This window comes from Pteronotus mesoamericanus, unplaced genomic scaffold (genome assembly GCF_021234165.1).
Source record: "Pteronotus mesoamericanus isolate MK-2021 breed Mesoamerican mustached bat unplaced genomic scaffold, CSHL_Meso_final scaffold_85, whole genome shotgun sequence".
Classification (NCBI taxonomy): Eukaryota; Metazoa; Chordata; class Mammalia; order Chiroptera; family Mormoopidae; genus Pteronotus; species Pteronotus mesoamericanus.
Window position 1 is genome coordinate 76,399,409 of NW_026555329.1, and position 22,503 is coordinate 76,421,911.

The 22,503-nt window shown below is 55.3% G+C and overlaps 1 protein-coding gene across 1 annotated transcript; it reads right to left on the minus strand.

The window, feature by feature from the left end:
* Positions 1–4,773: 4,773 nt before the first annotated feature.
* Positions 4,774–22,230, minus strand: NOBOX (NOBOX oogenesis homeobox). Its single transcript, XM_054564236.1, has 10 exons — positions 22,225–22,230; positions 21,540–21,867; positions 21,032–21,472; positions 7,964–8,479; positions 7,421–7,560; positions 7,020–7,186; positions 6,661–6,746; positions 6,219–6,447; positions 5,673–5,956; positions 4,774–5,081 (listed from the first exon to the last, which is right to left on the minus strand). The coding sequence occupies exons 1-10, from the start codon at positions 22,228–22,230 to the stop codon at positions 4,774–4,776; spliced, it is 2,505 nt and encodes an 834-aa protein (XP_054420211.1).
* Between the last annotated feature and the right edge of the window lie 273 nt (positions 22,231–22,503).

The following is a 22,503-nucleotide window of genomic DNA, read 5'->3' on the forward strand; positions in this document are numbered from 1 at the left end:
GATGTGCTTGATTTCACCAATTCAAATAATTGCTTGTTATGGGAAGTGACAGAAAAGTCAAACCAAAGTGAATCAGGGGCAAGAGTGTAACGAAGAAGTGGGCAGAACGGGGTGCTTGGAGTCGGTAAGGGTGTATTGCTGGTGCTGTTGCGAGCTCCGGAGGGGCGTCCTGTTCCTGGCTGGCCACAGCGACGCGAAGGGGCGAGGACGCCAGGCGGCAGAGGACGCGTGGCCTGGACTCGGTGGGAGGGTCGGCAGGAGCAGCTGTACTGGGTGAGAGTGCACTGGGAAGGACTGAAGAATCTCCCCCATGGGTGGAAATTCCATTCCCAGATGATAAGGCCAAGGCAACAAGAATGTACCTGAGGCAACTAGGCCAGAGTGGCGGCGCGGGAGCTGCAGACGCGGAAGCCGCGGTGCCCCGCCGGGAGCCAGCAGCGGACCCCCATTTTGTACGGCACGCTGCGGGGCCCCGGGGGCTCAGCGCGGCACTCCCTCCGCCCCACCCTTGCCGTGGAGCTCCGCGGATTTCTTCATTGCTCCCCGAGATGCGACTCCCACCCTTTTCACCTGCCTCTCTGGAGGAGGCCGCGATAACCATCTCAAATTGGAATGTCTCCACCCCTCTCAGCTCCCAGGTAGCCAGACTGGTCACAGCTGGGCCCCATTTAGCCCTCCAGCCCCTCCACCTGCCTTGTTTCCCGTCCCCCCCGGGCTCCCGCGTCCACTTCACCGCCCTCTGGGCCTGCAGTTTCCAATTCCCTTTCGGTCCCGGAACCCGCAGCCACCTCTTCCCTTTACCATTCCTCTTCGCCCTCTCCTGTCTCACAACAATGCCCCTATTTCTTTTCAATCAAACAAAACAATACTGTTCGTTATTTAAACTCAGGTCTGGGGTCTCTGGAGGATTCTAAATCCAATCTAGATTACGCTTGTTGATTTGCTACACCTGCACCCACCTTCCGACCTTTATCTTCTCCCTCTAAAACTATGAAAAGACACTGCTTCTTGAAGCTGGTGCCTTCTGACCAATATTCATTTCTTTTGCAACTTTGGGTCAATACTTAAACCTCTTTTTCACATAAATAATACCTTACAGGGTTGTTGTGAAAGGAAATGACCTATCTGAGAACTACATACACAGTAAATGCTAAATAAGTGATTATCATCATTAATATTTTATCCGAGGACAAATATCTGGGTAAACTATTTCAGTTCTTCATATGGTCTTGTAAAACACACACACAAAATTGACTGTCATAAATAGCCATTCACCTATTAAGGCCCTTCCAGTTTCTTAAATATATATTGGCATGCAGAAAGCAAGACTCCTTTATCAGCCTTTGGTGGCATGGAAAATAAACTCACAAGACTTTGATCTTGACTTGATTAAGGTGTTCTTAGGAAATCGTAGAAACCTCCGTGCCCTCTTCTGTAAATCGGGATAATTGTATTTAATTTGCACAATTACTTGACCACCTTTCTCTCCAGACCCACTGGCCCACTCGGGCTTCCTTTCCTACCCGACAGGCTCTCTGGTCCTGTCCACCTGCACCTGGGCCCTCCCTCCTCAGGCTCTGTGACCCCTCCCCTTCGCCCCGTTCTCCTTTCCTTAGCTGATTTTCCCATGAGTCCCTTCTTCATGCCACATGCTCTGCCCAAGCAAGTTGGTACAGTCTCTTCACCTCAACTGGCATTTTCTTTGCTGAAGAGACCCTGCTCCCATATTTTTCTCGCTAACCGTGTCCACAGAGCTACAACCCCAAGAACCTCAGCCTCAATATACACAGTGGTCTCTTCCCCAAATTTGCTCCATCCCCGTATTTCCTTTCTTGACACCATTTCTTAGTTACTGATGTGCTCGTTCTCTTTCCTTTCTCTTCATTTTTTTTCAACTAACTTTCTATCCCATTGACAGATTCTGACTCTTAAGTACTTCACCAATCTGCCCGCTTCTCTCTCCATCTCTCACTGACACCCATGAGTAACCCTGACTTGTTTCCCAGCTTCCCCTCTCTAAGCCTCCGATCTTATTTTCTATTTGTCTAAAACACAAATTTGAGCAAGTCTTGCCCATTTGTGAAACCTGCCAGTGCCCCTCTAATCTCCCACGGTCCCTTCGCCCCCACCATTGGCCTCTTTCCTACGCGTCCAGCCACTCCGCACTCCTTCGTCGCCCCTCCAGTCTCCGTGGCCTTGCGCTCACTGCGCCTCTGGCCTGAAATGCCCCGTCCTTCTTGGGGGAGTAATGTCTTGGGCTCGGACGCTTTCTCAGCCTGGGCAGGCACAGCTGCCCCTCCCGGCGGAGGGTGGCTTCCTCTGCATTTGGTTCTCATGGCTGACCCTCGGCAGGCAGGGTAGTTTGTGGTTTGTTGGGCTCCTGAAAGCTGGAGGGCTGTTTTATTTACCTGCGTCCACCCAGTACCGTAGGTGCCTGTTGATCCCCACTGAAAGCCCAAGTGAGCACCTGCCTTTTTTCTGAGGACTTGGTAATGCAACTCAAAGGAGAGGGTACTTTTGAAAGAACAGTGTCACCTAAACTGCAAATATAAGAACCCTAAATCCCCTGGACTATCCCTCTGGACTAAGTTAACACCACTCGTGGGTGGATGATGATGTTTTACTTCCAGGAAATCAGACTTGCCCTTCATTCATAAAGACCATTCAAGACTTGGAGTGGAATCAACAAAAGCCAAGTTGTCCTTTGCAGCCTGTTTTTCTGTGCTGTTTATGCAAATGATGTTAAAATAGACATTTAAAAATAATTAGAATGGGCTCTCTCAGAAATATATAAATAATATAAAAAATTTAGCTAATAGGAACAAAAACTATCATAGGGATCCCACAGGGTGCTGAGCATTTTTTAGATAAGAGTGAGGCCTGAACGGAGGGTCCTAATGGGAGAAGGGAGTGGAGTCGTCTGTGAACGGGGTTCACAGCGTGATCCCAGGGCTGCTCAGGAGCCTGAGCGGCAGGAAGCTGGGCTGAGAGACAGGCCAACGCTGGACCGCCTCTGCTTGAATGGAGGAGCTGTCATGGGTGCGGAACCCTCAGCAAAGCGCTGCAACTAGGGTTGCTAGCATTGTCGTACATAGAAACACAGGACACACAAGTATCATGGATGCATACGTATCCGAAAAAACGACTGGTTGCTCTGCAACTCAAATGTAACTGGACGTCCTTGTATTTTATCTGGCAAACCAAGCTGCAATCCAAATGACTGTAATATCTTTGAATCTGATGTTAGTGGCTCTAGGACTTTCAGGAGAATTAGCATGGGCTTTCTTACTGTAAACCAGGGATTTTCAACTGGCGTGCCACGGGAATCTTTTTAAAAGGGGTGTTCTCTTTTAAAAAGGAGTGTCCAACCCGTGGCCTGCACGTGGGCCAGGATGGCCATGAATGTGGCTGAACAGAAAATCATAAATTTACTTAAAACCTTTTTTTGCTTATCAGTTTTCATGAGAGTTTGTGTACTCAACGTGTGGTCCAGAGGCACCAAAAGGTTGGACACTCCTGCACATAATACCCTACTAGTCAGGGGCACTCACCCCTTTTCCCGTTCATTATCAAATAAAAAATGAGAACAGCCAACACACTAGCCATCCACTGTGAATGAATCAAAATTATACTATTTTTGTCAAATAGGCAAAAAATATATTTTTTGGTGTGCTGCAGAATTGTGCCCTGAGACGAAAAAGTTTGAAAATCGCTGCTGTCGAACAACCAAAACAGTTCAAGGCTGCGGTGAAACTGGTGGTAGATCGCCATCTAGTGGAAATATTGTGCTAGTGAAAGCTTCAGTTAAAGAGGAGACATTTTTCCTGGAGTCGGGGAGGAAGGATCCTGCTCTGGTCCATTGCAAAGCCCTGAGGTTGCTCCGGTGAGGGGGCGATGCCATCAAGAGGATGTGCATTTTCCCGTAAGCATAACTGTTGGGCGTCCAGGGTGGCACCCCGTCGGTGCACAGGGGGCCCTGTGGGACTCTCAGATGCGGGGTGCTAACTGTATATGAGAGCATCCCCTTCTTGGGGCGCATACCCCTCATTCCTTGGCCACCCCCCGAAATTAAGCTTTGGGAATATAGCTCGTGGTTCAGGACACTGGAGACTCACCCTAAAATATCCTTGGGCTTCTCTTATAATCCCAAACTGATAGGGCCCAAATTCCAGAGAGGCGGGGCTCAGCCTCACCCAGGTTCCATCTGGGTTAAGGAATGGAACATGGATTGATGGAGGGACTAAGGACAAGGCCCCAGGTGCCCAGTGTGTTCTCCTGCTGGAGACGGGCCAGGGAGGGTGCCAGGCTCCCCGTGACGACCTCACCTGGGACGCCAGGACCGCAGCCAACAGCTGGTCAGCTGCGTGGAAGGCAGGGAGGGAAATGGCGCTCTTAATTAGTGTGAGTGGGCAGGCGCGTAATTACAGAGAAATGTACTCTGTAGACCAGACCAGTTTACTGCTTGCAATGAACACCGTGGCTCATTTGTTTAGCAAAAAGCAAACAACACAAACGACACAGCCTTCCAAACTGACACAGGCCACCCACTTCCTTTGGGACTGACCGCCACACAGGGACCTGGAGAAAATAGAGGGCCAGCCCCGGGCCTCCTCTGAGCCCTGTCCGTCCATCTGTTCAGCTGGGGGAGCCCGCAGAGGGGCAGCGGCCAACTTTCAGCGCAGGCGGCGGACAGTCCAGTCTTCCCTAACGCGTCTCCTCCGGGGTGCCCGACCCCCTCTGGCGGGGCAGCCTTGCTCACGCGTAGCCCCAGGACTAGGGGCCCTGGCTGTTCTTGTCCTCCTTCCGGCCCTCCTCTGGGGCCGAGCGCTGCTCCACGGCGGCCGGCGGTGGCGGTCCCTCCTCGGGGGCCTTGCTGAGGCAGGGCCCGGCTCCTGGCCTGGCCTCCGCAGGCAGCTGGCTGGGCCCGGGAGAAGGCTGCCTGCTCGCAGCCTGAGCACAGGGAGCCGGAAACAGATCAGGAAGGTAGCTGTCCCCTCCTGGGGGGTGCCCTAGAGCTTGTGGCCAGAAGGGACCAGGGAAGGACAGCTCTGGCAGGCAAGGGTCGCTCCAGGGCACTGTACCTGCAGAGTCAGAGAATATGCAAAAGGTCAGACCGGACTTAGGGCATTGGCCACAGTTCAACATGTTCTGTGGCTGAGTCGCCCCCCAGAAACACAGGGCAGGGCCCCGGCGAGTCTAGGTGACAGGCTGGCACCAGAGCTGCCCTCAGGACCGGGCGCGCCCCTCACTCGAGGTCCTGTCGTCTGGCAACAGTGACACAAAGTGGACCACACAGGCAGCAAGGGGACCAGGAACCGACGGGACATGTCTTCCTTCCCTTTCCCCTGAAGTTAGCCATCCTAAGAGGTAACATGTCAGCGTCCTCATACCAGCCACCATCTACTCTGTGCCAGCTGTGCCACTCCTGCTGTTTCCGACCTCCGCCAGCGCCTCTCTGACTGGGAACTGCACCCCCATTTCAGAGTCCGGGGAACTGGGGCTCGGCCGAGTTGGGAACCGCTCGGTCAGCCCGCACACCTGGGTCTTTGCGACCCTGCGGCCCTCTCGCTGACTCTGCTCCAGGACGCCCCAGCTGGCCCCCGGCAGGGAGGCCCTCTGGCCCTTCTCACCTCCCCAGTCACCGGAGCGCCTTCCCCTCCCGCCCCACTCACCCAGGTTCCCGGCAGGGGGCTGCAGCAGGACCTGCCCTGCTGGGGGCGCCGGGAAGTAGCCCTGCGAGGCGCCCCCGCTGGGGCCGTAAGGCAGCGGGAAGAAAGGGTCTTCGGGTAGCGGAGGCAGCAGCGAGCTGGGCGAGGGGAAGGGGAAGGGGGGCAGGCACGGAAACGGGGGCTGAGGTGGTGGGAAAAGCTGGGTCTGGGGGGCCTGGAGCAGCCCCTGTTGGTAGTCCTGGGCCTCCAGCTCTTCCAAGTAGGAGCAGGCCGGGGGTGGGGTGACACTGCGGGATGGGGGAGCATTTTGTGAGGGCGGGGGCTCCTCATTCCTACCGCACAGTAGGTGAGTGCCGTTCACCTACCTCCGCGGCCCCAGACTTCCCACCTCATCCTGGTCCCCTCCCTGCTCCTAGCTGCCCCCAACCCTCTTCACAGGCCGCCTCTGCTCCTCTCAGCTAACCCTGCCTCCTCCCCCTCAAGCTGCTATCTTTGCTCCTAAACCCCTCTCAAGATTACTCCAGAGCCTGTCCCCATGCAGCTCCACACCTTGTCCCCCAGGGCCCACAGAGGCCATCCTTGTGGCTGCTGTCGCCAAGCGTATCCATCAGCAGAGGCATCAGCTGCGGGGTGTGGACAGGGCCGAAGGGGAAAGGCAGGCTGGCTCTTCGAACAGGCGGGGGGCTGAAGAGCGGCGGGGTCGCTGCCACCCTCGGGGGCCCCTCCGTCTGTTGGGCTGGGGCCAGAGCCTGGTCAGACGTCAGCAGCAGGGGGGGCTCTGGGAGCAGAGGTCAGAGGGTTGTGATGGTACGAAAATGGGGAGGCAGACGCGGGGCTGTCGGATGGTAGGCACGGGCGATACCCAGGGCCCCCTGCCTGGGCCCCACGGGCCCACTCCTGGGCGTGTCAAGAGAGACCCTCTGTCTTCACGGTCTCCCCAGCTGGCACTCGCCCCCGCCACCCAGTAATCCTCGGAAGGTGCTCAGCTCACCTGGGAGAGTGTCCAGAGGGGGCTCCTGAGGGAAGGGGCCCGGCTCTGGGCCCACGGGCACAGCGGGTGGCAGCTCAGTGCCAGAGCTGGGGGCAGACAGGATGAAGGTGGCAGAGTGAGTGGTCCCTGGGTGCGGACAGGGCCTCGGCGCCGGGAAAGGGGCACCAGCATCCCAGACTCTGCCCCCCGCCAAGGCACTGGCGGTGTCCCCAGGCCAGGCAGCCAACCCGCTCTGGATATCAGCCCGCAGCCCCAGCCTCGCGCCCAGCCTCTGAGCACTCCCTCCTTCTGGGCCCCAGGGTCCCAGATTGGACTCCTCTTCCCGCCTCCCAGGGTGACCCAAGGAGAGAAGCTCTCACCTGCCCTGACTGCTGGCCGGGCCGGGGGCGGGGCCTGCAGGACTGTCCTTGCTCTCCTTCCCGTTCAGTTTCTCCACTTTTCGCCACTTTGCCCTGCGATTCTGGAACCACACCTGCAGGGAGAGACACCTGGAGGGCCTGACAAAGGGGGCAGAGGCTGGCGGGTCCTGCCCGTCCCTGATGAGCTAGCTACTGTGCCGCTCTGCTGCAGGTAGGTGCCTGCCTCTGACAGACTGGCTTTATAAAAGGTCCTTCTGATGCGCCGTCCTCTCCTGGCCTCCCAAGGCTGGAAACAGGCAAGGACACAGCCCTCATGAGACCTAACATTACCCCGAGTCGGGGGTGCTGAGCACCGGCCCTGCTCTTCCGAGGCCCGGGCGGGGGTCCTCCTCCCCCAGCACCCCCGCCCCCCGCCACTGGCCAGGCCCCTTTACCATGATGCGCTGGGGCGTGACCCCCACTGTCTGGGCAATCTCCCGGCGCTTGTCACTGTCGGGGTAGTGGTCTGCTTGGAAGAGCCTTTCCAGCTCCTCCAGCTGGTCTGGAAGGAGGAGGAACTCACATGAGGACAGACACCAGGGATGTGGCAGGGAAGGAGGAAGACAGTTGCCTCTGGATGGAACCACAGTCCCCGACCCCAAGGGCAGTCCCAGAGCCTTGCAACTAAGTTTCCTGCCAGCGTTTGCCTTCTCTCCCTCTCGGGCTTCATGGGTGGGAACTGGGCGCTGTTTACTTTCCTGACCATTGTAACCTGTTTCCAATTTCACTTTGTGATTAGACAGCCCAGCCTTCCCCTCAGACAGGCATGGCGCTGCCCCAGGTGAAGGGAGGCTGGGGACAAGGTTGTGCGCAGTCTGGGGTCGGGGAGAACACACTCTCTATTGAGTGACCTTTCCCAGAGATGACACCAAATCTCAGGCTTTCTCTCTCCTCCAGGGACTCACCTGAGCGGTATAGGGTTCGAGTCTTTTTCCGAGCTTGGCAGGTCACCTCCGGGGGCCTCTTCTGGTCTGTGTTCTGGCTGCTCTGGGCCAATGTGCTGAGGAGGTTCGCCAGGTGGCAGGACCCACGGCCTGACCCACAAGGCACGGGGTTGTGTGCGGCACGGGTGGAGGTGGGTGACGGTGAGGCAGGACCACCGGCAGCAGCCTTCTTCTGCTTCCCGGAGCCTGGAGAGAGGGGCCTTTTCCCGGCCTTGGCCTCTCTCCTGGGGAGGGAGCCCCCTTCTCCCGGAGGCCGGGCCCTCTCCTTGCGGACAGCCTCGGAGCCCTCAGCAGCACTGGTCCCACTCAGCGCCCCCGGGGCCTCTGATGGTGGCTCCTCCCCGGAGATGGCGCAGGAGCGGGGCGGCCCCCCAATCGGGGCATCCTGAGTGTGGGGCGCCGAGCTCGGCGGTGGTGGCGGTGGCGGGCCTGCCTTCTCTGGCCCCGCAGCCAGGGCCTTGTCTCCACCTTCCGGGCCTGTGGGGAGCCAGTAGGCACTGACCTTAGCACCAGGGAGACGGAAGAGCCTTGGATGAAGGGGATATGCCGCTTCCGGCTTAAGCTTTGAGTTGACCACGTGTAGAGTGGGGCAATGACTCCAGACGTGCCCTCCTAGCCTGGCGTGTGAGGGTCCCGTTGGCTGGCCCAGCTGCTTCGGAAAGGGTTAGCAAGTCTGTGCGACTCTCAGGGGGCCGTGCCTCACATACATGAGAGGTAGAGGGGCGATCCTAATGGGGGGGGTACTTCCTGTGAGTTCCCTGCTGTTTTCCCAGACCTGGACTGTGAGTGTGGACAGGCGTCCGTTCAGGCGTCTCTAAGGGACACATGCTGGGGCTGGGGGAGACTGGGACGGGAGAGAGGTTGAGATTCTGCCTCTAAGACAGGATTTTGGTCCTGCCACAGATACAGAGGTTATGGCTCAGAGCAGGGATGAGGCAGGGTCGGACGGCCCCTGGGAGCCCAGGAAGGGACGTTACAGGAGCGACCCCCTCCCATCCCCTGCCCTCCTCATGTCCACACGGAGCCCCTGCTGCTTCCCTGGAAAGCAGGGCCTCAGGCAGGGGCCTCAGCCTGGGCCACCGTCCTCACACAGGAAGGAAGGAAGGAAGGTGGGGCCCGCTGACACGGAGAGCCCCTCTCAGCCTCCCCGCTTGTCCATCTGTCTGTCTTTGAGCTACGAGGGGTTCACCAGGTGCTTACCACGCTCCAGGCACCGTGCTAGGCCCCTTTCAAAGATTAGTGCCCTGGGCCTTTCATCCCCATGAGGAGGGCGCTGTGCTAGTTTCCTTCTAACAGATGCAGAAGCAGGGACCGGAAAGTGGAGCAGTCTGCCTGCAGCAGAGGGCAGGCCCGCGCAGGACGCCTCCCCGCTGGCTCACAACCCCCCGAATCCTCAGCTCCAGGGGCTGCTGCTTCGTTTCCAAATACATTGGACTATTTTTTAAATGAATACTAACTAGTGACTAAGCACGATTGTTATTTTAATGAAACGGCAAGAGATGTAATGGGTTAGGGAATGACTTCCTCCCAGTGTGTGTAGTTAGACTGCCGGTCATGGGCTCCGGTGCTCTGTCAAATCGATTCCATGGGTGCACAGGGACCTGACCCCCAGGAGGGACCGCAGGCCGGTGGGGGGACAGGCCTCTCCGGAGGCGAGGTGAGGGGCAAGGCTGGGTGGGGGCGGGCAAGGTGGAGCAGGCTGCTCGCGCAGGTTTTAGGGGAGCTGGTGGCCTAGCAGGCCTGGTGCATTAGTGGGTGCCACTAAATGAGACGTTACCAAAAGACCCAGACTAGAGGAGTCCTAGGACTCCAGCCCAGATGGGGGCCTGATGGAGGGGATGCGGCGTTCGGGGGCGCCTCCCTAGCACCCCCGCCGAGCCCCTGGGCCTAGCCAAGTCCCAGAGCCCACGAGGCAGCGGCGTGGCCAGTGCCCCCAACCCGCCCCTAAGCCCCGAGCTCACCCCGTGGTTTCTGGCAGGGCTTCTGGGTGGGCTCCATGGCGGGGACTCCTCGGCGAGGCCGGCGGGCCACACAGGCGCAGCCTAATGAAGCCTCGCGGGGCGGACAGGTGTGCGGAGCCCGCACGGGTGCGGGGGGAGCCTGAGCCTGCGCCCCTCGGCCTGCTGCCTTGGGAGGCCAACCTGGGATCGTGGCTCGTGGGGCAGCTGCGGGGCCAGGAGGGCCCGCAGGGTGGGGGCGAGGTGGAGGGGCCGGGGAGGGCTCACGGGGTGGGGGGCGGGGGGCGGGGGCCGGGGCGGCTCGTGGGGTGGGGGGCGGGGTGGGGGGCTGGGGAGGGCCCGCCCCCGCGGCGCAGCCGGGAGCCCAGGTGCCAGGCCCCTGGGGGCTGCCCCTCCCCTCGCAGATTTAGAGCTCCACGCGGGGGGCGGGGGCGCAGGCGGGCCAGAGCGGGCTGCGGGGTCGTGGGGCGGGGGGGCTCGCCCTCGGACCAGGCCTGGACCAGGACCGCCAACCCCCTGGGAGGGACTTGGTAACAGGCTTGGTCGTGGCTTGAGGCTTGGACACAGGGAATCCCTCCCTGTGAACATGGAAGGCGACTTTTGGAGCCACTTGGCCCCGCAGCCCTGGACGTTGGGCGGTCTGTCTCCAGTTCTCCACGACTCAGGATTACTGAGCCCCCAGGACCCCTGGCGCAGGTAGCTGACCGCGCGTGATGAGGAGCCAGCCGAGAGCACCCACACTGCGAGGTAAGCCCGGCGCGCGCCTGCCAGCCCGCCCTGGCGGTGCAGGCTCCTGGGATGGGGCACGAGTGCGCACGCGCAGGCGGGCACAGGTCTACGCGAAAAAGGCACTAGGAGGTCGGGTTTTGTCCCCCTGTGTCCGCCCAGAGGATATCACAGTTTTATTCTTCGTGAACGAAGGGGGCGGCCCCATGAGGGAGTGATTTTATAATCGCTCCTTCATGGAATGTTTCTTGTCTTCTTTATAAAATAATTTCAGATTTAGATTCTGATTGCCTTTCGTTACATCTGCCCTTGAGTGGGCGGTGCTGGCCAGGCCAAACCAGGTGCCTGGCGCAGGGGGAGGGGGAGGGCGAGTGGGGAAGCCAGGTGTTTCGCCTTCAGCGTTCCAAAGACTGGACGCCACGGGGTTTGCTGCTGCGATCACCTGCTGCGGGGTCTTCTTGTGCCTGAAATCCCTATGAGGGGCTCCAGCTGCACGTGTGGGCTTTGGGCAGCGTTGAGAGCTTCAGTTCTTTCTGAAGCAAAAAGTGTAAACGAATTAACTTTGTGACAATATAATCAAAACCTCAGGCATCTGAAGTTTCCCCTCTGACCCTTATAAATATCCTGTGGGAAAGGGGGAGGGTTTAGAAACAGGTGCCAGTTTCTCAGCTAGAAGTGACGCGCTCTAGGCCCGGCGAGCACAGAGAGGCCTAGAACTTTCTGTGTGAACAATCAGGGCCGTTTGGTGGCGACGGGGTCGCCAATGGACCCCAATAGTCTGCTTGCTAAACGTCTCTGGGTCACCTCCTGCTTGCGGGGCCCACTGCATAAGTCACTGCCTTACTGGTGGAGCGGAGGTTGGAAAAACAGCGGGTCCACGCGCCGCGGCCATGCAGCGTGGCCGTCTCTGAGTGCGCAGTGCGCAGGTCATAGGAGCGTGGAGGGGCAGGACCCTCTTGGTGGACAAGGAGTGGGGACCGGGAAGTCCTTCTTGGAGAGGCTGACGCATGAGTTTGAGATGACGGTTGTTGGAAGGCGGCCGGGTTAACCACCCAGCTTACCGCGTCACGGGGTCACGGGGTCACGGCCCCGCGGCCACCCTACCTGGCCGCCGGGCCGCGAGCCTGCCAAGGCCAGCCCTTTTCTCTGAAGCCTCGGCTAGCCACCCCACGCCCACGTATTCCGGTTTTATGTCTCTTTTGACCTAGTGTTCCTCAACCCCCCCCGAAGAGCATTTCTTAGGGAATTTGTTAAAAACGTAGCTCCCAGGTTCTATTCCCAGGAGTTTTAATTGGTAGGTCTAGAGAGAGACTCAGAAGTGGCCGTTGTAAACCAGGCCCTCAGGTGATGTTTATTGACGTCAGAGTTTGAGACACTCGCCAACTTTCAAAAAACAAAGTCGATTAAAACCGTCCTGGGGATGGGAGAAGGGCGAGTGGCCTGCGGGGGCCTGTGTGCGGAGGGAGCTGACTTTTCGTCCTCCACCGCGGTGTCTGCTGCGGTGAACAGGGCACCACCCACTTCTTAGATTATCCCGCGGCCTTCAGGAAAGACCAAATCATCTTTCTGCCACCGTTCACCTTGTATTTGTCCTCCCTGCTGACTCCCCTCTGCCTGGGGAAGTCAGAAAGGCAGACTCGAGTCACCCAGAGCCCAGTCGGCGTCCTTACGCTAACACCGAACTGTACAGGGTCTAATCCTGCACAAGGCCTCAGTCTGGGCTTGGGGAATTGAAGAGGTTGGCAATTTTACACACAAATAATGGAATTTGTTGGGCTTGGGCTATGACATTAAAAAATTCAAGTTGCCTTTCTCCTGATATTCTTGGTTGGCTGTTTTGTGACTTTTAAAAACAATGATACAGTTTTATTTGTTTACATAAAATTTTAATTTTATAATAACAAGTGAATTTGGCCTAAGAAGGCTTGGGAGACGTTGACACGTTGGGAAGTCTTGACACGTTGTGTTGGGAAGTGGTTGTATTGATGACGTTTGCGGTTAAGAGTCCACTCGGCTGGGTCACCTTCAAGGGAAAAGTCCGGAAGGGAGACTTTTGTTTGCGGGAGGGCAAGAAGGTGTTATTTTCAGGGTACTTGGGAATATTTATTTCTGTCTTGTTTGGTTGCATTTCAGCCTCTTGATCTTCAGTCAAGTTCATATGCTCAACCTTGTTCAGAGGAGAGGGTTTTTAAAAAAATGTGTTACCTTTTTGGGATACCACACTGGGTACCACACCATCCACCTCTTAGCAAGAGCCACTTATTCCAATACCTTGTTCTCATGGATATGAGAACAACAACAAGAAACATATTTGATGTTCCTACAGAATAAAATCCATCATTGTTTTCAGTCTATGCAGAGCGGGCCATATAATTAGGTTAAGGAAGTGAAATAAGCAATCTTTGTCCTTCCTCTTTTTCTACAACGAGAAACAGAACCAGAAGAAGGTGGCAAGTTTCAAAGCAGAAACACAAGGTAATGTGTTCTTGTCCTACATGCCACGCCCAGGTGTAGGTGGTGACAGGCCAGTGACCCTGTTGTCCCTGAGACCGGAGAGGCAAGAGTCTGGTGGTGAAAGCCGGGCAGAACTCGGAGCAGGCCCCGGGTAGGGAAACGGCTGCCACAGCGAATGGGAGGTGGGGGCCGCAGGGCACCGCCAGGAGGTAAGATGCCTGGGGCGGGTGAGGGAAGCCCAAGGCAGTCACATGTCAGGGACCAGGACATTCTGAACCTGAAGAAGCAAACGGCCAGATGACCAGATAAAAACACCGACGGCTCACGAGGATGGAGCCGATGGTGCCAGTGACCGGGAGAGACACAGAACCGCCGCTGTTTCTGCCCAGTGGCCTCCTTGGGGAGCCCCGGAGGAGGGCGGTTTGAGTTTGCCAGTGATCGGCATGGGGAGCCCCTGGCTAACGTAGGCCCTGGGTGGCAGAGAGGACACAGGTGGCAGCATGAATTAGCCTAGTGACTTCTAACCCCCACGCCCCCCAAACTCATGGTTTTACGCTTTTAACAAGAACAGTGACCTCATTTAAGACACGGTGGCTGCTGCCCTTGGCTGTCATCACACCGTAGTAATAACCAGTCACCTTTGCTTGTGTTGTCTGATGCAGAAAGTTCTTTCCTATCCATCCTCCCACGGGCCTGATGCATTTGGGTTTGGGAGGCAGCCTTTCTTCTCTCTGCTCTCGCAGGGTCTTCTCCAACGTTGGAGGCTGCAGTGCGAATTATAGTGTGGCCCTGGGGCCCCCTCCAGACCCGGCGGCAACGTGTCCTGGGACTGTCCTGCCCACACCCCTCCACCGCCGCTCCCAACCCCTCATTTTCACCTTCCAGTCAGATCCCAGGCTCCCAGCAGGACCTGGCCTCGTCCGCAGCCCCAGGGCCACGGATCTCCCCCTTTGATTTGCATGAAACGCCTTACCCTTCCCTTTCATTTCCGTCAAAGTCTCACCGAGGCTTTGTAGCCCAGCCTGAACATCCTCTCTCCCGGGAAGCCCCCTTCAGCCCCCCTCAGTCCTCCTGCTGCGCTCCGTTGGCACTGACACCCGCACTGGACACGGGCCAGAGCCCCGTGTCCTGCGGTGCACGGTGCGCCCCCGGGGGCACACGTGTCCGCTCAGACCAGGCGCTTTCTCCATGCCTGGCGCATACCGGCTCACCCAGGCCTCCTAGGGTAGACCCTCGGGGGCGTCTGTGGGCCCCGTTTTGTGGAGGAAGCTGGCGCAGAGGGCCTCAGCAGCCTGCTGGGGGTCACACGGCCGGTTCGGGTCTGAACCCAGCGCGCCTGGTTCCCACCCGTCCCCTCAGCATTAAGGATACTACCTATTTGTTTCAGATTTGTGCCACAATCCTCCAGCGCTTGGCGCTGTGATTTGCACAGGGGGGCCACTGATTGTTCATTGACCAAAAGCCGGTCGTTGCCAGGACTTAGGGAGCAGGGCAGGGCGGGGCTGGGCGGCTGGGGGGCGACGCTGCGCAGGGCTCATGAGCGCATGCGCACACAAGGGCAGCGGGGACTCGCCTGCGTCTGGATCTACTATTATTTCAAAATAAGGAGTTTAAAAACAAATGTTGATCCCAGCGTTCTTCCAAGTTCAGCTCTCCTGGACTTGGCTAAATTTAATTAACAGAAATGATATTTTTTTGTATAATAGCATTACTAACCTCTTGTTGACAGTAATTTTAAAACAATACTTAATTATATCTGTTTCCTTCACAGGGTTGTAGACAGGCAAGCAGAGAAATGCATATCTAATTTGTTTCCAAAGTAAAACAGCAGCTATATCCCTGTTACGATAAAAATGCAAATCAGGAAATCATTGGTACATGCAGAGTGATTAGAAGAGGGAAAAAATACAATCTCCCATCCAGCAACAGTATTAGTTATTCACCGCCTGGTGCGTGCCCCCCACCCCATGTGCGTGGGCCATGACTGTGTATCGTTCGGGTTCTGCACGAGTGTACCTGTCTCCTCCACGAGAAATGGCAAGCACTTCCCCCCTCCAATGCGCTGCGACCAGCGCGGTTCCAGGTCGCTTCACTCTGGAGGATTTATTGAGGTGCAGTGCCGCGATTTATTACCCCCCTGTTGGGAAAAAAATTTAATGTAAAGCTCTACATTTTTCAAAATTAAAAAGCAAAGTTGGAATAGAGCTACTCTTTATTTTCCTTTCACATTTTAATTTTTTATTTATTTTAAAAATGTTTTTAAAATTGTATTTCATTGATTATGCTATTACAGTTGTCCTGATTGTCTCCCTTTGCCCCCCTCCACCCAGCACCCCCCCTCCCTCAGGCAACCCCCCCACCATCGTTCATGTCCATGGGACATGTGTACAAGGTCTCCGGCTGCTCCATTTCCTACGCTGTACTTTACATCCCCGTGGCTATTCTGTGACTGCCGATTGGTACTTATTAATCCCCTCGCCTCTTCACCTGTTCCCCCACATCCCCTTCCCATCTGGCAACTATCAAAAAGCTCTCCATATCGGTGATTCTGTCTCTGTTCTTGTTTGCTTAGTTTATTTTTAAGATTGAATTATCGATATGTATTATTGCCATTTTATGTAGCTTTTTCATAGCTTTGATCTTCTTTCCTTAAATAAGTCCCTTTAACATTTCATATAATAATGGTTTGGGGATGATGAACTCCTTTAGTGTTTTCTTGTCTGGGAAGCTCTTTACCTGCCCTTTGATTCTAAATGATACCTTTGCTGGGTAGAGCAATCTTGGCTGTAGGTCCCTGCTTTTCATGACTTTCAGTATTTCTTGCCAGTCCCTCTGCCTGCAAAGTTTCTTTTGAGAAATCAGCTGACAGTCTTATGGGAAATCCCCTGTAAGTAACTAACTTTTCTCTTCTTTTCTTTATCTTTAACTTTTGGCATTTTAATTAGGATGTGTCTTGGAGTGAGCCTCTTTGGGTCCATCTTGTTTGGGACTCTCTGTGCTTCCTAGACCTCCATGCCTATTTCCTTCACCAAATTGGGAAGGTTTTCTTTCATTATTTTTTCAAATAGATTTCCAACTTCTTGCTCTTTCTCTTCTCCTTCTGGCACCCATATAATGTGAATGTTGGACCTCTTGAAGTTTCCTGGAAGCTGCTTATACTATCCTCAATTTTTTTTTTTTTTTTTGGCTTTTTTCTTCTCATTCTGAATGGTTGCTTTTTGCTTCCTTATGTTCCAAATCATTGATTTGATTCTTGGCTTCATCCATCCTACTGTTGTTTCCCTGTAAATTGTTCTTTATTTCAATTGGTGTATCCTTCATTTCTGACTGGATCCTTCTTATGCTGCTTAGGTCCTCACTAAGTTCCTTGAGCATTGTTATAACCAGTGTTTTGAATTCTGCATCTGATAGATTCCTTATTTCCATTTCGTTTAGCTCTTTTTCTGGAGTTTTGATCTATTCTTTCATTTGGGCCATGTTTCTGTGTCTCCTCATTTTGGCAGCCTCCCTGTGTGTGTTTCTATGTTTTAGGTAGAGCTACTTTGACTCCATGTCTTGATAGGGTGGCCTCATGTCGTAGGTGTCCTGTAGGGTCCAGTGGCACAGCCTGCTCTATCACCCAAGCTGGGAACTCGAGGTACGCCCTTCCTGTGGGCTGAGTATAGCCTCCTCTTGTAGCTGAGTGAATAGATGAACTAATAATACGGGCCTTTTAGTTGGAAGGGAAAAAATAAGAGTTACCAGATTCATGGCACAACTTACAATTTCTGGTAATTCACAGTCTGATAAATAACATGTATTTCAAAAGGCCATTAAGTTGGAGTGCTTCCTGAGAGCACTGGTCTTTGTGAGAACTGGAGAATCCAGAAGCCAGGGATAAAATGTGGCATTTTAGTCAAAAATGGTTGCGAAGTTTTTGGTACTGTTGCCATTTGATCTCAAAGCTATTCCTGTTTCATTGATCAGGGCAGGGAGAGCGACACACTGTGTTTGAGTCAGTCTTGGTCGCCACCTGCTGGAGAAAATTCTCCAACATTTCAATAGTGAACAAGTAAGATGTGCTATTAGTCAACTGTTGGTTTGGATGCCTGGAAAAATATTCTGAAATTGTTTGGTTGCTTAGGGGAACAAAGGACTTACGTGAACACAGCAGTGTTTGTGAGATGGATGTAAAGCTCAGGGTGTGTACATGGGGTCTTGTCTGTCTGCACAGAGGGTCGCTCATTAATCAGACGAGCCTTGAACAAAGCCAGTACCTTCTAGGGCTCCTTCCAGCCCTGAGGCTGTGCAAGGCCATACATAGCTCTGGAGAATGCTTTTCATTACTTTATTTTTAAAAAATCTTAAGGTGAGGAAAATTTCTCCATTTCTATTTATTTTTCAATGGCAGCTGGCATTCAATATTTCAGGTCAATATTGTCAGTGGTTAGACAATTATGTAATTTATAGCGTTATCCCCCAATAACTCTGGGACCCGCCCAGCACCATACGTAGTTCTTACAGTGGTCTTGACGTTGTTCTCTAAGCTGTACTTTACATCCCTCTGACAATTTTGTGGCTACCAATCTGCTCTCTTAATCCCTTCAACATTTCTATCCAACCTCCTCTAGCCCCCACCGCTGGCAACCATCAAAATGTCCTCTGTGTCTATAAGTCTGTTTCTGTTTGGTTCATTTTGTTCTTTAGATTCCACCTATATGTAAAATCATACAGTATTTCTCTTTCTCTGTCTGACCTATTTCACTTAGCATAATACCCTCTAGGTCTATCCATGTTGTTGCAAATGGTAAAATTTCTTTCTTTTTTATGGCCAAGTAGTAGTCCATTGTGTAAATGTACCACAGTTTTTTAAGCCACTCCTCTGTTGATGGGCACTTGGGCTGCTTCCATATCCTTGCTGTTGTAAACAACACTGCAATAAACATAGGGCTGCATATATTCTTTTGAATTAGTGTTTTGTGTTTCTTGGGATATATACCCAGAAGCAGAACTGCTGGGTCAATGGTAGTTCTGTTTTTAATTTTTTGAGGACCCTCCATACTGCTTTCCACAGGGGCTGCACCAGCCTGCGTTCCCACCAGCTGTGCACGAGGGGTCCCTTTTCTCCACAGCCTCGCCAGCACTTGCTTGTTGATTTACTGATGGTAGCCATTCTGAAAGGGGTGAGGTGGTATCTCAGTGTGGTTATAATTTGCATTTCCCTGATGAGTGATGTTGGGCATCTTTTCGTACATCTATGGACCATCTGTATGTCCTCTGTAGAGAAGTGTCTATTTAGGTCCTTGACCATTTTTTAAAATTGCATTATGTTTTTGGTGTTGGGTTCTGTGATTCCTTTATAAATTTTGGATAACAACTTCTTATTGAATGTATCATTGGCAACTTTTTCTCCCATTTAGTGGATTGTCTTTTTGTTTTGTTAATGGATTCCTTTGCTGTGCAAAAACTCTTTAGTGTGATGGAGTCGCAATTGTTCATTTTTTTCTTTTGTTTCCCTTGCCCAAGGAGATATGTCAGGGGAAAAAAATATTGCCAAGACAAATGTCAGAATTTACTGCCTTGCATGGCCTCAGAGCTTGAAGACCCAGACTTTGCTCGAGGCTTATTTCATTAACAAGTGGCCCTCTGTGCAGACAGACGGAACTCTGGGTATAGGCCCTGAGCGCTACATCCACACCACAAACGCTGCTGTGTTCACGTCAGTCCTTAGTTCCCCTAAGCAACCAAATGATTTCAAAACATGTTTTCATGTTGCTGTCCACTGGGAGAGGCCAGGGCAGACCTCAGGCAAAGTGCCTGGGGTGTGGATTCCACAGTGGCCCCTGGAACGCCCGGTGACAAGCCTAGTGGACATGCAAGGGGCCGGGGCTGGGCCGCAGGCAGGGGCGGCAGCTTGCGGCAGGGCCTGGAGGGAGCGAGCAGAGTTCAGGGAACTGGAAGGCGTCAGTGTGGCTGCGGAGCGGTGTGCAGAGGGGAGAGGGAGGCAGAGGGCAGATCCTCCGGGGCCCTTCAGGGTGGCCTGGCACCTTAGCCGGGTCCCGTCCGGGGTCGGCCATGCATGCAAGTTGACGGAGAGGATTTGCATTTCGAGAAGATCCCTGTCTCTGCAGTGTGAGGGGCATGATTAGGGGGAGACAAAGCCTGAGACAAGGAAACAAGTGAGGAGGCCGGGAGCCAGAGGCAGAAGCTGATGACCGTGGCCCTAGGCGGTGGCAGATGATGGGCAGGCCGGCGACCCTCCGGCGCGGGCTGTGCCTCCGGGCGAGCGCGTTAAGCCTTCCTGCGCTCCACATGCTCACCTGTGTTTTGGAGTTAAAGCTACCCAATTCTAGTCTTACTCTGAAATTAATAAGATCATATGACCACACTTGCTAAACAATAGATGCTTCAGAAATACCGCGTTGGTGTGAGGGGTGTGAGAAAGGAGCGGGCCTCCATGACCAGCGCGGCGGTCACGCAGGGCCACCAGCAAGTCCTCACTGGAGCAGGTCCTGGCTTCCCCTATGTTGAGCAACACACGTGACATATGTGGACAGGAGGCGGCTTATCGCTGCCTTCCATCCCCAGCGGGTGAAGGGCGGAGCCGGGGCTGTTTTGCTAACAAACGTCCATGCCCAGGGGCGGCGGGCCGCCTGGCGCAGCGGCGGGAGCGGGGCCGGCTGGGCACTTGCTGCGAGCGGCGCTGCGTGTTACACGCGGGCCGGCAAACGTTGTCACTGACAACCCTGGGGTGGCGGTGTGTTCACGCAGCAACGACGGGTGATGGATTGGAAATGCAATTTGAACTTAATCATTTCGATGAGGTATTTCATAGTTGACTACTTTAGCAAGCTATTTTTAAAGGGTGCTAATTAAAATTTGCCCGGGGTTATCAATTTGCTGCCAGCACTACAAGAAAAATGGGCACAGAAGGGTTTGGGTCCAGCTAATTATTGAATAAGACCTGGTTACCACACTAGGGGAATTTTTCAAATGGGCACACTTCGTATTTTCATTTGAAGCCGGTCTTCCTTTGGAGAGGAGTTACTGAAAGATCAGCATTACACAGTGTCTCCCGTGATGTATCTTGTTCATCATTAGTTATGTTTTGTGTCATGGGGACAAGTTCTGTTTTACATCCTGGACTGAGGCGCCTTGGGGCTTGAGTGTCGTCTCCGAACGGTGTCGGAGCAGCGCAGAAGCCTGGGCCCCGTACTGCGGTCACGGCGGCCCGGGGGGTCTCCGGGGTCTGACGGTTTAGCTGGAGCACCGCATGTGCCCTGAAGCGGGGCCAATATCATTTTCCTTGATGCTCTCCCACTTTACAAGAAAATGCGTAATTATTGATTTTTGAGAGAGGAAGGAAGAGAGAAACATATGTGCCCTGACAGGGATCGAACCCGCAACCTTGGCATATGGGGATGATGCTCTAACCAACTGAGCTACCCGGCTGAGGGCCTTTCCCCACTTTCTTCTGAATATTCTGAAAATTAGACTGTGAGCTCCAAGGGGACGGTCATCACATTTGTCTTATTCTGTGCCCAGTTCCCAGTGCCTGGCACACGACGCATTCTCAATAAGCCCGTGTCGAAGGCAGGACTTCACGGTGTACCAGGGGCTTGGGATACATAGTGACTAAAAGAAAAATCCCTGCCCTGGCGGAGATTGCATTTGAACAGGTAGAAGACAGAACCTAATAAATCAGTAGACTATGTGGTATGCTAGAGGGTGATGAATTCTCTGAAAGAAGGAAATTAAAGCAAAGCAAGGGGGATCGTGAGTGCCAGGGGCGGGGTGCGTGGGGCCGTCGGGCCGCTTCCTTCTTGACGAGCTCCCTCCAGGCAGGCCTTGTACAGGAGGGGAGGTTTGCGAAATGACTCGAAAACGGCCAGGATGCCAGCCCGCTGGGCACCTGCGGAGCGGCATCCCAGGCCGGGGGGAATAGCCGAGCAAAGGCCCTGAGGCAGCAGGGTGCCCGGAGTGTCTGGGGAGCAGCCAGGGGCCCGGGAAGCTCGACCGGAGGGCGCAGCCGCAGAGCGTAAAGCCGGGGGGAGGTTCCGGGGGGCGCGGGCCAGCGCAGCTGGGCGTTTTGGTCCGTAGTGGCCCATGTTGGTCCAGTAAGGACTTCCGCTTTTTCCTAAGCACTGCAGGGTCTGCAGGACAGAAATGGCGTGGCAGGCCATGGCAGCCGCGCTGGGGACAGTCGGGAAAGGGGGCCGGAGCCGAAGTACGGCCACCGGGGGCGGCCGCGACGACTCAGACGAGCGCCCACAGTGGCCCGGATCCGCAGGACGGTGGCAGAGGTGGGAGACGCGGTCAGATTCCAAGTGCGCCTGGAAGGTCCAGCTAGAAACTGAGGGAGGAAGAGGAGGCAGGATGAGGGGAGGCTTTGGGCTTGGACAGCGGGACAGCGGGCTCGCCTCCTGGAGAGGGCACGGTGGCAGCCGCGGCGGGCTTCGCGGAGAGCGGGCGGGGCTGGCGGCGGATGTGCTCGGTGCGCGAGGCCCGCGAGGCGGCAGGGAGCGATGTCCGGTAGGCGGCGTGCTCGGCGGGCTCCCGCGGAGATGGCCGCGGCGCCCAGCCGTCGGAGCGGGGCAGGGGGTGCGTGAGCAGGCCCGGGGGAGGGTCGGGGAGCGCGAGGCCTGCAGGCCGGGGAAGGGCGCGCTCGCTGTGAGGAGCGGCCCGATGGGCCAAGTCCGACGAGGACCCAGCGCGGCCGTGAGCAGCCGGGCGGGCGCCGTGGGCGCCCTGAGAGACGGGAGCTGGGCGGAGCCGGGGGGCGGGGCGTCAGGGGGCGGGGCGTCAGGGGGCGGGAGCGGGAGAGAACCAGGAGGGGAGTTGGGAACACGTGCCTTGGTTTGGAAACTTTTTGAAAGGAGTTGACTGCAAAGGAGACTCGAGAAATGAGGTAGGAGCTGCTCCGAGAAGCGGGCTCAGCCGAAGAGCCTGTTAGTGTCAGACGCTGTCGTTCTCGCAGGCCAGCGGGAGAGACCCGGGCCGAGCGGGGGGGGGCAGCGAGGCAGGGGCGGGCGGGTCATGGCCCCGTGGCCAGCTTGCTGGCGCCGCCGGGCAGGGCCCATGCGAAGACCGCGCGTCTGTACGTACCTGCATGTTGATTTTCAGGTGAGGCCGCGGTCGCGGCCGGTGCCCCCCAGCTGCGTCCGGGGCAGGGGAGGCAGAGGCGGGCTTCGCAGAGTCTCGGCTTTGCCAAGGGAGCGCACGCAGCGAGAGGCTGAGGGTGTCGGCAAGGGTGCGGGGGTCATGACTGAGACAGACGTAAGGTAAGGGGGGCGGTGCTCAATCATGATTTTTTAAATTTTTTAATTTTTCAATGACAGTACACACAATATTAGTTTCAGATGTTCAGTGTGGTGGTTAGACATT